This window comes from Pseudochaenichthys georgianus, chromosome 17, assembly GCF_902827115.2.
Source record: "Pseudochaenichthys georgianus chromosome 17, fPseGeo1.2, whole genome shotgun sequence".
NCBI classification, from domain to species: domain Eukaryota; kingdom Metazoa; phylum Chordata; class Actinopteri; order Perciformes; family Channichthyidae; genus Pseudochaenichthys; species Pseudochaenichthys georgianus.
Window position 1 is genome coordinate 40,103,648 of NC_047519.1, and position 12,758 is coordinate 40,116,405.

At 42.1% G+C, this 12,758-nt stretch overlaps 2 protein-coding genes across 4 annotated transcripts in view; one reads left to right on the top strand and one right to left on the bottom strand.

Annotated features, from left to right (window-relative positions):
• The window catches only part of pitrm1 (pitrilysin metallopeptidase 1), a 32,769-nt gene extending 22,732 nt beyond the window's left edge, over window positions 1-10,037 (top strand). Inside the window, exons 15-27 of the mRNA XM_034104978.2 lie at window positions 599-715; window positions 1,028-1,157; window positions 1,553-1,673; window positions 2,096-2,172; window positions 3,533-3,698; window positions 4,006-4,106; window positions 5,153-5,273; window positions 5,380-5,430; window positions 6,089-6,201; window positions 6,755-6,877; window positions 8,079-8,224; window positions 9,541-9,643; window positions 9,757-10,037. Coding sequence (XP_033960869.1) covers window positions 599-715; window positions 1,028-1,157; window positions 1,553-1,673; window positions 2,096-2,172; window positions 3,533-3,698; window positions 4,006-4,106; window positions 5,153-5,273; window positions 5,380-5,430; window positions 6,089-6,201; window positions 6,755-6,877; window positions 8,079-8,224; window positions 9,541-9,643; window positions 9,757-9,850 — 1,463 coding nt within the window. The 3' untranslated portion in view covers window positions 9,851-10,037. The remainder of the gene's footprint in view (window positions 1-598; window positions 716-1,027; window positions 1,158-1,552; window positions 1,674-2,095; window positions 2,173-3,532; window positions 3,699-4,005; window positions 4,107-5,152; window positions 5,274-5,379; window positions 5,431-6,088; window positions 6,202-6,754; window positions 6,878-8,078; window positions 8,225-9,540; window positions 9,644-9,756) is intronic.
• A 1,530-nt stretch (window positions 10,038-11,567) lies between these two features.
• The window catches only part of LOC117461755 (ATP-dependent 6-phosphofructokinase, platelet type-like), a 49,864-nt gene continuing 48,673 nt past the window's right edge, over window positions 11,568-12,758 (bottom strand). For all 3 annotated transcript variants that reach the window (XM_034103659.2, XM_071206346.1, XM_034103658.2), the window contains one exon: window positions 11,568-12,413. In XM_034103659.2, the coding sequence (XP_033959550.1) occupies window positions 12,257-12,413 (157 nt within the window). In that variant the 3' untranslated portion in view covers window positions 11,568-12,256. The remainder of the gene's footprint in view (window positions 12,414-12,758) is intronic.

Sequence of the window (12,758 nt, forward strand, 5' to 3'; positions counted from 1 at the left end):
ATAGATTTAGGAGGTTCCCTAGTGGCCGCTAGCTGTACAAAGAAAATGGGGGGGAAAAAGTCGCGGCTTATAGTCCGAAAAGTACGGTAGTTTACCACTCATTGATCTTTAAAAAGGCCTAGACACAGATCATTTACAGAGACTGCTATCATGTCAATTGACTTTAGAAAGTAGTCAGTATTTATTTAGCACTGTTTAACAATAATGCACTTCAAATTACTTTACGAAAAACATTTAAAGTATCAACAAATGGTAAAGAAAGTGTAAAAAAGACATTGAAATACATCTAAAAACAGTGATTAAGGCAATTGGATCAGTCAGTCGGGTTCAGTCAGGTTGGGAAGAAAGTTATCTTAAATATTTTAGACATTTATTTAGAGAATTAGTTTTCAGAAAGCTCAATGTTTCTGTGAGTGAATATGTTTTCTTGTCAGTAAGATTGAGTTTCTTGGTGTGATAAATATATATATGGTCAGCCTCTGGGGTATAACCCGTATTACCGCTGAAATATTTCTCATCCCCTGAAAGTGTGACTAAACCAGAATCTAATGTCAGGCTCTTATCCTTTGAGAGATATCACAGTGTTTTTATTGCTCAGGTCTGGAGCTGCTGGCCGCTCAGAGTAAAACTCAGGATGCTTCCTGCCTGCCGGCGCTCAAAGTGTCGGACATCGAGCCGACCATCCCCATCACGCCCGTTCAGCTCAGCACCGCAGGTACGCTGTCCCCTGCATCTCAGACTCTATCAATATTACTCATTTCTGATTTTTCCTGCAGTGTTTTGGCTTCATTTTTACTAAATATTATTTCAATTTAAAATATTTTACTTTTATATTGGCTTCAATTTAATTTAACATTATTTTCATTTTATTTCTTAGTAATAGTGTCATTTGAGGATACTGGGACTTCAGATGTTCATTGCCATTTCCACACTGTAGCTATTGTGTATTTTGATAATAAACCCTTTTGGCCTCGTTATCACCCGTAAGGAGTGTTTAATAATATCTCCATGCCCCCCCCCCCTTCAGGAGGCGTCCCTCTGCAGCTCTGTGAGCAGCCGACCAACGGCCTGGTGTACTTCAGAGCCATGTGCAGCCTCAACACGCTGCCAGAGGAACTCAGGCTCTACGTGCCGCTGTTCTGCAGCGTCGTCACAAAGTGAGTCCATCTGTCTCTGCGTTACGCCATGGTAACACCATGGTAACACCACGGTAACGCCATGGTAACACCGCAGATGGTGTAAAAGCATAAGAATTTAGATAAGATTGATAGACTGTTGTTGTTTGTGTCTTTTGCACTTTTAATACTGTGTGTGTGTGTGTGTGTGTGTGTGTGTGTGTGTGTGTGTGTGTGTGTGTGTGTGTGTGTGTGTGTGTGTGTGTGTGTGTGTGTGTGTGTGTGTGTGTGTGTGTGTGTGTGTGTGTGTGTGTGTGTGTGTGTGTGTGTGTGTGTGTGTGTGTGTGTGTGTGTGTGTGTGTGTGTGTGTTGTGTGTGTGTGTGTGTGTGTGTGTGTGTGTGTGTGTGTGTGTGTGTGTGTGTGTGTGTGTGTGTAGGATGGGCTGTGGAGGTCTGGACTACAGGCAGCAGTCTCAGCAGAAGGAGCTGAGGACGGGGGGGATGTCCGTCTCTCCTCACGTCTCCTCTGACTCCACCCAGCTGGACATGTACGAGCAGGTCAGGGTTCACCTTATCTGTTACTTAAAAAAACAGTAAAGCCAATTAGGGACAATGTGTTGATGATTTTATATACTGTATGTGTTTTGCTTAAAAAAAACATTTGAAAATAAGTATATATCGATGAAGTGCGACTCCCAGCTCTCAGCCTAAGGAGGAATGAGTCCTAAACCTGGAACTGAGTCATAATCAAGCACTTTCTCGATGTTTTTCTGAATGTGTTTTTAGCTGTGAGCCTGACATAAAACAAGCTGAAGACATCTTAACGTTTTGTCCACGACTTAAAATCAGTAACATCAGTAAATACCCCACTGGTGAATTCAAAAACAGCGGTTGCTAACGAGTGTCTAACAGAGACGACTAAACGTCATCAAGCCCAACATTAGCTTAGTGAAGGAAGTCTCTGATTGTCTCTGCTTCAGGGAGTCCTCCTGTTCTCCTCCTGCCTGGAGAGGAACCTCCCTCACATGTTCCAGCTGTGGAGCGACACGTTCAACAGGTACGTCCTCCAACTCCTCATTTCACCGGCATCTAAATATGCTATATGTGCTTCTCAAAGTAATGTACCCCCATTGAAACATTTTCTCAGCCGAGCACCCCCTGACCGACCCCGAACATTTTTGATCGAAAAAGCCTATACGAATAATTCCAATATAGTGATGTTCCCTCAGTGTGTGATGTTTTAACTCCTTCATGCATGCATTACAACAAACTAAGGATATTTTCATTTTATGCATGAAAAAAATAACATACCGACATTTTTTTTAAACAGATTTTTCCAAGGAGTTTTTCAACTGAAGTAATATCTGTTTAACAAACCAATGAACAAAATGATATATTATGCAAAACTATAAAATACAATACACACATTTGACATGTTTATATGAGGACCCCCTGGTTCGAGGAATATTTTATATAAAATTGTGTTTTCTATTTAACACTGTATTAAGATTATTTTTGTAATCATGCATGGTAATCATCTCACGTACCCCCTGCAGTATCCCAACGTACCCCTAGGGGTCCGCGTACCCCCATTTGAGAATCACTGCTATAGAGAGGCGAGGTCCCGCCCTTTTACTTCCGACCCATGGGACCTTATTTCGGAAAAAGTATGTATTGAAGTCAACGGAGAGAGAAAACGTATATTACGATCCCGTTTGAATTGTGCCACGAATTACACATATGATGTTTGTCGATCTTACAAAATAATTTCCATGTCAAAAAAGTCACAGTTTGTCGTAAATCTGTTGAAATATAAGACTATGGAAAATACGCAACTAGAAAGACTACAAATCCCAGAGTGCCGGTCCCGCATGCTGGCTCTCACGGAACCGACTAACTCCCCTTGTGTGTGTGTGCAGCTCTCAACGTGCCCAGACTTGTAGGGATTTTCTCCTCGTTTAATACTTTCCGCCTCGTTCTGAGAGAAAGAAGTGAGATGTTTCAACGTGACGGCCGTCTTGGTGTGTGGTGCGAGACGGGAGATGTAGTTCATTGAGCGGTTTCACACAGAAAAAAGTTTTACGACACATTTAAAAAAAAATTGACTTCGTGGCACAATTCAAACGGGATCGAAAGATAACTTTTCTCTCTCCATTGACTTCAATACATAATTTTTCAGAAATCAGGTCCCATGGAGCTCCCCCGGAAAGGGAGGGACTATAATATCTTTTAAGTTTAAGCAAAATAAAATACATGGAAATGATACCAGTGAGAATTGAAAGTTAACTCAAATTAAAAGCCATAATAAAAATATAGGTTTTTAATTTGCTTTTAACATTTCAAGGGGGTTTGCTGTTCTAAGACCCTCGTACAAGTACGTCTCATCTTATTCAAATGAGTCAATATTTCCCTTCCAGCCCCCACTTTAACGACGAGGAGCGCCTGAGAGTGCTGGTGATGATGTCAGCGCAGGAGTTGGCCAATGGGATCGCTTACTCCGGTCACATGTACGCCATGACTCGAGCGTGCAGACACCTGACTCCATCTGGAGATCTGCAGGAGACGTTCGGAGGGATGGAGCAGGTATATAAAGATATGTCTCACGTCTGTCTCTCGCTCTGAGAAAGCTTTGACCGAAAGCTAATGGAGCTGCAGGATTATTTTATTGTATATTCTTTTGTTAGTCACTTTGTGGCTGTTGCTGCTCGGACACCTGAAGGTGAGCAATAAAGGTTTACCCGATGAAAGCGTCCTCAAAATGTCATTTAATGATTGGTCCTTTTTACGTCGTTAAGGAACTGGGCTTCGTCATTTTATTCATGCCAGACCGTTTTGTTTGTGTTCAGTGCCAGCAGTTTGTGAAACAGCTGTTCTGTGTTTTGATCGTCAGGTGAAGTTCATGAAGAAGATCGCTGAGATGTCAGACCTCAGTCCGGTCATCCGGATTCTACCGAGGATCAAAAAACATCTTCTGAACCCCGACAACATGAGGTGTGTGTGTGTGTGTGTGTGTGTGTGTGTGTGTGTGTGTGTGTGTGTGTGTGTGTGTGTGTGTGTGTGTGTGTGTGTGTGTGTGTGTGTGTGTGTGTGTGTGTGTGTGTGTGTGTGTGTGTGTGTGTGTGTGTGTGTGTGTGTGTGTGTGTGTGTGTGTGTGTGTGTGTGTGTGTGTGTGTGTGTGTGTGTGTGTGTGTGTGTGTGTGTGTGTGTGATATGGCGTGTGTGTGTGAGATATGGTGTGTGATATGGCGTGTGTGTGTGAGATATGGCGTGTGTGTGTGAGATATGGTGTGTGTGATATGGTGTGTGTGAGGCGTGTGTGTGTGAGATATGGTGTGTGTGTGAGATATGGTGTGAGATATGGTGTGTGTGTGTGAGATATGGTGTGTGTGTGTGTGTGTGAGATATGTGTGTGTGTGTGTGTGTGTGTGTGTGTGTGTGAGATATGGCGTGTGTGTGTGAGATATGGCGTGTGTGTGTGTGTGAGATATGGTGTGTGTGTGTGAGATATGGGTGTGTGTGTGTGAGATATGGTGTGTGTGTGTGAGATATGGTGTGTGTGTGAGAGATATGGTGTGTGTGTGGGATATGGTGTGTGAGATATGGTGTGTGTGAGATGGTGTGTGTGTGTGAGAGATATGGTGTGTGTGAGAGATATGGTGTGTGTGAGATATGGTGTGTGAGATATGGTGTGTGTGATATGGTGTGTGTGAGGCGTATGTGTGTGTGTGTGAGATATGGTGTGTGTGTGTGAGAGATATGGTGTGTGTGTGAGATGGTGTGTGTGTGAGATATGGTGTGTGTGTGTGAGATATGGTGTGTGTGAGTCGTATGTGTGTGAGATATGTGTGTGTGTGTGTGTGTGTGTGTGTGTGTGTGTGTGTGTGTGTGATATGGTGTGTGTGTGTGTGTGTGTGTGTGTGTGTGTGTGTGTATGTGATATGGTGTGTGTGATATGGTGTGTGTGTGTGTGTGTGATATGGTGTGCGTATGTGTGCGTGTTTTACTTGAATACAAATGTACTCCCGTATTCTCCTCAGGTGTGCGATCAACACGACTCCACAGAAGATGTCCGACTCAGCGATTCAGCTGGAGCGTTTTCTGAAGGACGTCTCTGGAAACAGAAAGACACGCAAACCTGTCAGAAGTAATATCATCGAGGTGAGGCTTTGAGAGCAAAGCTGGACACACGAAGTCGAGTACTTGTTGTGTTGTTGATCAGGCATTATTGTTTGCTTCCTAAAATGTGTTTGCATTCCTCCCCAAGAGGCCTCTGGGGCCGCAGGCTGGATCCGGGCCGAGCAGGAAACTCATCGCTGTGAGTTCAATTCATTATAAACCAGCTTTAAGCATTTATGTTTCATCTCTTTACGAATGCCTTTGTGATTCGCTGTAGTGACGACACACACGAGGTTCTGATGATTTAAGGAACATTGAAACAGTTTGGATAAAGACGGTCGGAGACAGTTTCATCCCACACGCCATAAGACTATTAACCACCTGACAACTACACTATTTATTATGTGTATCCCATGACAACACATCTGAAAGGTCCCGTTTCTACTGATCATGTTTCCATTGTTGAGTTCTCTGTGAGCCCACTGTGCTCCCATTGGTCAGCTCACCCACTCTGTTCTGATGAGTCCACCACCGTTACAGCGGAACATCAGTGTTTATGTGTTACCATGGCGATTGTTAGCAACCAGAAAATTTAAACCTTTAAAGCTTAAAAAATCTTAAAATAAATCTTAATGTCAAATCTAAAACATTGAAAAAAATCGTATTTGCTTAAGGAAGCAACGAGATTTATTGAAACCATGATTTTGATTTGTATTCTTGCTCTTATTTTCGACAGCACTATAGCCATATGATGAAATATTATAGCTTGTTTTGAATGATGCACAAAGTCCCGTTTACATGCTTGATAAATACATCAGGATAAATCGTTGTGTGTGACTGAACTCTTCTCTCTCCAGGAGGCGAACTTCCTGCCGTGTCAGATGAAGACGTTCTTCCAGATGCCGTTCCCCATCAACTTCATCAGCGAGAGCATCCGCACGGTGCCGTTCGCCCACGAGGACTACGCCAGGTAAACACAACGTATCCGGAGGAAGAAGATTAGGGTTGAATGGTTATTTCTACAGTTAGTATGACAACCTTTTTCCACTCACTTAAGAATCTAACTTTATTTGTTTTCTATTCTAACCTTTTATGCTATATTTGATTCAATATGCTCCTTGGATAACTATTTATTATATCAGTTTTATTATGTTCTCCTTATAGCTTTGTGAAGCACCCTGAGATGACGTCGTTTTTAAAGTGTGCTATATAAGTGAAATGTATTTTATTATTATAAAACATCGCGGCCCACATTCAACCATAAACAATACGGAGGTTTAGTTGAATACTCGATTCTGATTGGTCAATTCAGAACATGTGACACGTTGTTAATCCAGTAGAACAGACCGCTGTCAAGGACTCTAATGACCGTTGCTAAGGAGGATCGAGAAAGAGAAAGGAAAGGAGGTTCAAATAAAAAAATAAATATCTTGATAATGAAATGTTTCCACACATCCTAATGTTTTGCATTTGGGATCCGCTGGTATAACTTATTCCGTTCTCTCTCTCTCTTCTTCCTCTAGTCTGTGCATCTTGGCGAGGATGATGACGTCGAAGTTTCTCCACGGAGAGATCCGGGAGAAGGGCGGGGCTTATGGGGGCGGAGCCAGGATGGGAGGCGGACTCTTCTCCTTTTACTCATACAGGTGGGAGCAGATCAATGCTCTACCGGTAGACGGTGTTATCGTTGTTTTGATTGATTGAACATTTAGGTTTTGGCCATTTTAGACTGAAGCAACTATATGATTAGTGACGGATAGCGGTGTATATAAAATGTCCAAAGCTCGCTAAGTAAGGGATGATGTGCAGCGAGGCGGTCACTAGGGGGAAAAGAACACCGACAGGCTGATCAGTCGGTGTTCTTTTCCCCTAGTGACCAAGTCGCTGCACATCATCACGGCCACATTCTCAACAAAGTAACGATATGACTCCCAATATTAATTGAAATGTTTTTATTGATTTAAAAAAATTGTTGATTTAAAATGATATGCATCCGCTAAGAGAAATAGTCCGTTGTTACCGTTTGAACTGCGTAGCAACGGCAGGAACTGCTTCGATAGCGTTTTTAGTGCTTCTTGATTACAGATTTGAAAACATCGCTGCTTGCTTTAAAAGTAGCACAATTCATTTTGTCAAACCTTGGGAAGCATCTAGATATCCCTGCCCTGATGCCAAAGGAACTGCACACTGAATATGTGTCGCCGTTTGATGTCTATGGACCGCTGCGTAAAAAGGAGGGTTTCTGCCCCGTTACTTCTCCGCTGTTTCCTTGTCCCAGTTCGGCCAAACTGTATTCAGTTAAATCGACCGGACTTCTTTCCGCAGATGTGAGCGTCCTTAACAACGGTCAATAAATCCTTGACAGCGGTCTGTCTGTTCTGGATTAACAACGTGTCACGTGTTCTGAATTGACCAATCAGAATCGAGTATTCAACTAAGCCAAGTTCTATACTGTAACCAGTTGATATAATGGCATAACCTCAGTTATGAAGGGGTGAGGTAGAAGAGGACGGTTTTACAGCTGGGACAAGTACTCAGATCTTATACTTAGAATTGAGAATGTGTAGAATATAAAGTCAATGTTCTACTTATTTCCCCAAAACAAGTCATACTGTATTAAAACAAATATGAAAAGCCAAAGCATTTTACGTTGTAACTTAAAACACCCAAAATGTATGATCACTAAACAACAACATGGAGACTCAGATTTAATGTTCTGGTTTTATTCTTTTTAAATGTGTCTTTGTTTTGTTGGAGACATATCTTAGGATGTTGGACAGTGGAACACCTTCGGCTTTGTTGAATTGTGATTTAACAAAGTGTTGACCTCACGCTAAATCTCCTCAGGGACCCCAACTCCCTGCAGACCCTCTCAGCGTTTCGCAGAGGCGTCGATTGGGCCAAGTCGGGGGATTTCTCCCAGCAGGACATCGACGAGGCCAAACTGTCCGTCTTCTCTGCCGTGGACTCACCTGTGGCCCCCGCCAGCAAAGGTCAGACCCCCACTGTGTGGACAGAACTAGATAACGTGACGGACCAGATACCTTTTCAATATCAAATCTTATGATCATCTGCAGGAGTGATTAGATTAATAATAGAGCTGTATTATGACTCGTCTTAACATGTGATTCAAACCATTACTTTCATACACATTTGTGTTATTAAGCGTACAGTGTTGTGATGTTTCGTCACAGCAACTGTCCGTCAAACCGTGCCAAGGAGAAACTATTCAATAGTAAACTAAAAACAGTTTTACTTTGGTTAGGCAACGTGGCATCTATTTATTATGGTTTATGTCTCTTTAAAACGATTATTTTAGCGTCGTTGGTAACAAGATACACACACGGTCTGTGTGTGTGTGTCCCCCACTGGGTTCAAACAACTGGACATCATATTTTTAAAGGGTTTTATCCTGATATCAATTATAGAGAGCTGTAATACAATCTTTAGACCTCTTAGAATCTGATTTTAGCGCAGGTTTAGTCTCTTCCAGTGTCGGGGGTTTTCTGACTCCCAAGAGAAAATGACTTGTTTTGGTTTTGGTTGCCAGAGGCGTATTTACAGTTTCTACCTAGTTATTCTAGAATGTCATTCTAAAATGAATATTATTGGGTTTTTGGTTCGAGATTGTTAAACAGTTATAAAGAAACCATTTACCGTACTTTTCGGACTATAAGCCGCGACTTTTTCCCCCATTTTGTTTGTACAGCTAACGGCCACTAGGGAACCTCCTACATCTATGGATTTCACAGGTACATTTAACCACCTTTAACACTATGGGCTCTAGGACCGGAGTGAGAAAGGTAGCGCTCCAAAGTAAAAGTGGAACCGAGAGACAGAACGAGAGCAAGACAGACGGACAATGTAGCTGCTGCGGCTTATATGCAGGTGCGCTTTATAGTCCGAAAAGTACGGTAGTTTGTGTTGAAAAATGCCCATCACAATGACTTGATCAGGAACATATTGATATAACTTCAACAATAACTGAATACAAGTTCACTGCAGCCTTAATTTCAGGGCATTGCCCTTTTTTTTTTTTATTGTGCGGCTTTTGTGTGTGTGTGTGTGTGTGTGTGTGTGTGTGTGTGTGTGTGTGTGTGTGTGTGTGTGTGTGTGTGTGTGTGTGTGTGTGTGTGTGTGTGTGTGTGTGTGTGTGTGTGTGTGTGTGTGTGTGTGTGTGTGTGTGTGTGTGTGTGTGTGTGTGTGTGTGTGTGTGTGTGTGGTGGTGTGTGTGTGTGTGTGTGTGTGTGTGTGTGTGTGTGTGTGTGTGTGTGTGTTGTGTGTGTGTGTGTGTGTGTGTGTGGGGCAGGAATGGGTCGTTTCCTGAGTGGAGTCACAGACGAGATGCTGCAGGGTCACAGAGAGAGGCTCTTCGCTGTCTCCCACAGAAGTCTGGTGGAGGTCGCAGAGAGGTAAACACGTTTATGCACATTGTGTTAAGAAACCCAGATAGAAAGTACATTTAAAAACTAACACTTCTGCGTCGATATGTGAGTTCAAGTGTCGTTGGTGCTTTCCCCCACAGATATCTGGGTGTCGGTCAGAGGACGTGTGGTGTCGCCATCCTGGGCCCAGAGAACGAGACGATTAAAAAAGATCCTTCATGGATTGTAAAATAATGTATTATTAAAACCTGTTAGGATTATTTTTTAAATGGTGGCAAAAAAATCTGAAGCGCACAAAACCAGAAGGAGGACAGACGAGTGTTTTAGTAAATCTGACTTTTCCTTCTTTGATATAGTCTGTTATGTACATATTTATGAAAATCTAATTATTAAATAACAGTATAATATTGGAAAAATCTAATCTGAGTCTCCTTGTTGTTGTTTTGTGATCATGAAATATTTTACATGGGTGTCACGAGTGCAAACACTCCAACAATGGTGTGTCACAATTAGATTGAATGTACTTTAACAGATGTTTCTATTACTATAATACAATATGACTTGTTTTGGGGACATAAGTAGGACTTTGACTTTATATTATACACATTTTCGACGCACTATACTATGACTTTTGTTTTATTTTTCGACATACGATACGTAACATTTTTCATGATACTTTCAACGTATGTTTCTCAATGTCGAGGACGCTTCCTTGGTAGGACATGTCCCTCCGAGTCAGGTCCTTCTGAAGCGATGCAAGAATCCTTCCTAGCCTCGGAAAACGAAGAATGGTGGAACAGGTTTGCAGGTGTGCGTCGTATGCGAGGCCCCGCCTTGAATGGAGTGCGATTTCCGCCAAAGATTTTGGAAATTGGTCCGTGCACAAAGCATTGTGGGGATTTTAAGACTGCGGAGGACACAGCCTAGAAATGTCCCCCTACGAAGGACGCCGGCCTCGGTAGAATTCCAAGGATCCTGGACATTGGAACAGTCCTTCGGCGGGACTCGATTACTATAGCACCCTTGAAATAGTGGCTCTGGAGCAGCCTTCCTCGACATTGAGAAACACCCTATGACTTTTTCTCACAGTTTTCAACACGGTAATATAACCTTTTTTTTTTTAATATTTTTGACGTACTATAAGAATACTTTTGTCCTCCAATTTTTACCATACAATGACTTTCATATTCTTCTGCAATAATATAAGAAACTTATTTTATGTAAAACTCATTTAAATCAAACGGGGATAATATGCTTTAAAGGGGACCTAGGCTATCATGCAAAATGCACTTTGTGATGTCTTTTATACATCAACATGTGCCCCCGGTGCGTCGGGGAACTCACGCAGCGTCAGAAAATAAAACCCTCTCTTTTCCTCCGTACCCAAATCTCTAAAAACGGGGAACAACGGAGCTGATCCAGATTTGCGTCCGATATGACGTAATATCTGAAATGTGGACCAATCAGAAACGTTGCTATCAGAAACAATGCCTGACTGTTTTGGACGTAATATGGTCTGTGTTTACATTAGCATCGCTAACACTCAGAGCTAACCTGTACGGGAGAGCCTGTGTGTGAAGAAGCAGGAAGTAGAAAGGCACTCACCTTGTGGTATAACCGGCAAGAGAGAAAGCCTTTGAGCTCCAAACTGTTTCAGAGAGAATCCTTGATAATCAATGATATGGCGTTTCATCACGGCAGTATTTAGTTTAGACGGTAGCTGCCGGGTCCCGCATGAGCTCAGACCCCTCCTTTTTTATTTTTTATTAAGAAAAAATGTAAAGCTTTATTCCCAAAATCAGCACTTTAGAAACAGGAAGTGAAATAGAGATATGAGGCGTGGCTAGAATGGTTGATCTGTTTGGTATTTTGAGCAAAACACTTCATAGACATGTTTTGTATATATCTGACCCCATACAGACAAAGTTACAGCTAGATCTCACTGAAACACTTTCCACACAAAACATGTTTTATTATTTGGTGACACACACACAGATAAAATGTTGCATACAAGTTTCAGACATTCTCCAAACTACATCGACAGCAGGCTTTACACGACAGGAGAAACGTACAAAGACCAGAGTGGAACAATGGCTGGAGTTTCACCACACACACACTTAACAGGTGATAGGACACACACACACTTAACAGGTGAGAGGACGCGCACTAAACTTCAGAGTGTCATGATGGTGACACATTAGCAGGCGTTATGTTGACAGCATGTGATCCTCGTGGCATATCTTATATCTTTAAAAGCAGCTTCAGGACATTAAATTAAATGAGGCTTAAAGTGCTGAAGAAAATAATAAAAGTGACAAAATCTGGACTTGACCTCAGCGTTCTCGCCGCTCAGCTGTCAGTCATTTTCACGACTAAAACTCTTACAGTACGTAACAGGGAGTGGTTATATATATTAAAGTCTATAATAACTTTGTGGAGTACAACGTTAGCTCTAGCTACGAAAAGAGCTCCTTTCCAAATACTGTTTCATCAGCTACATTTCGCTCATCTCAAAAATACAAGCTCCCTTCTGAAAAGTGCCCGGACTTTTTAAAATCACCAACTAGCGGTCGCTCAGTCATGGGCAGGAGCTCCAGTGAAGCTGCTCTCTGATTGGACGTCTCCTCCGGCAGCTGATCTTCAGATGTTCTCGGAGGGTTTGCTCTCTTTGGGTCGGACGCGGGTCACGGGCTCCAGCTGAGCCGAGTCCGACACGTCGTAGCTCGTCTTGTATTTAGCCAAGATCTTCATCAGGGGGCGGAGCTTCAGCCACCACTGCTCCTTAGGGATCCTGTGGCTGAGGAGACGAGAGGGTTTTAATATTATAATATATATATTATACTCACTCTACCTGTGATGATACATATTGTGATATCTGTTTTGACAACTAAACTTTGACTATGATTTGTTTTGATATTTTGGACAGACTCTACTGAACGGTTTGAAATTATTCGACATACTTTAACTATACTACGCATTTGTATAATATTATTAACATGTTTAACAGACAATACACGGACTTTTTCATGATATTTTCGACATAATCTTTTAAAAGATGTTTAGAAATACTGCATTTTTACAAGTCACTTTGTCGTACAATTAATTACAGGAGCTGTGTCGCTACAAAGTGAAAGTGTTTCTT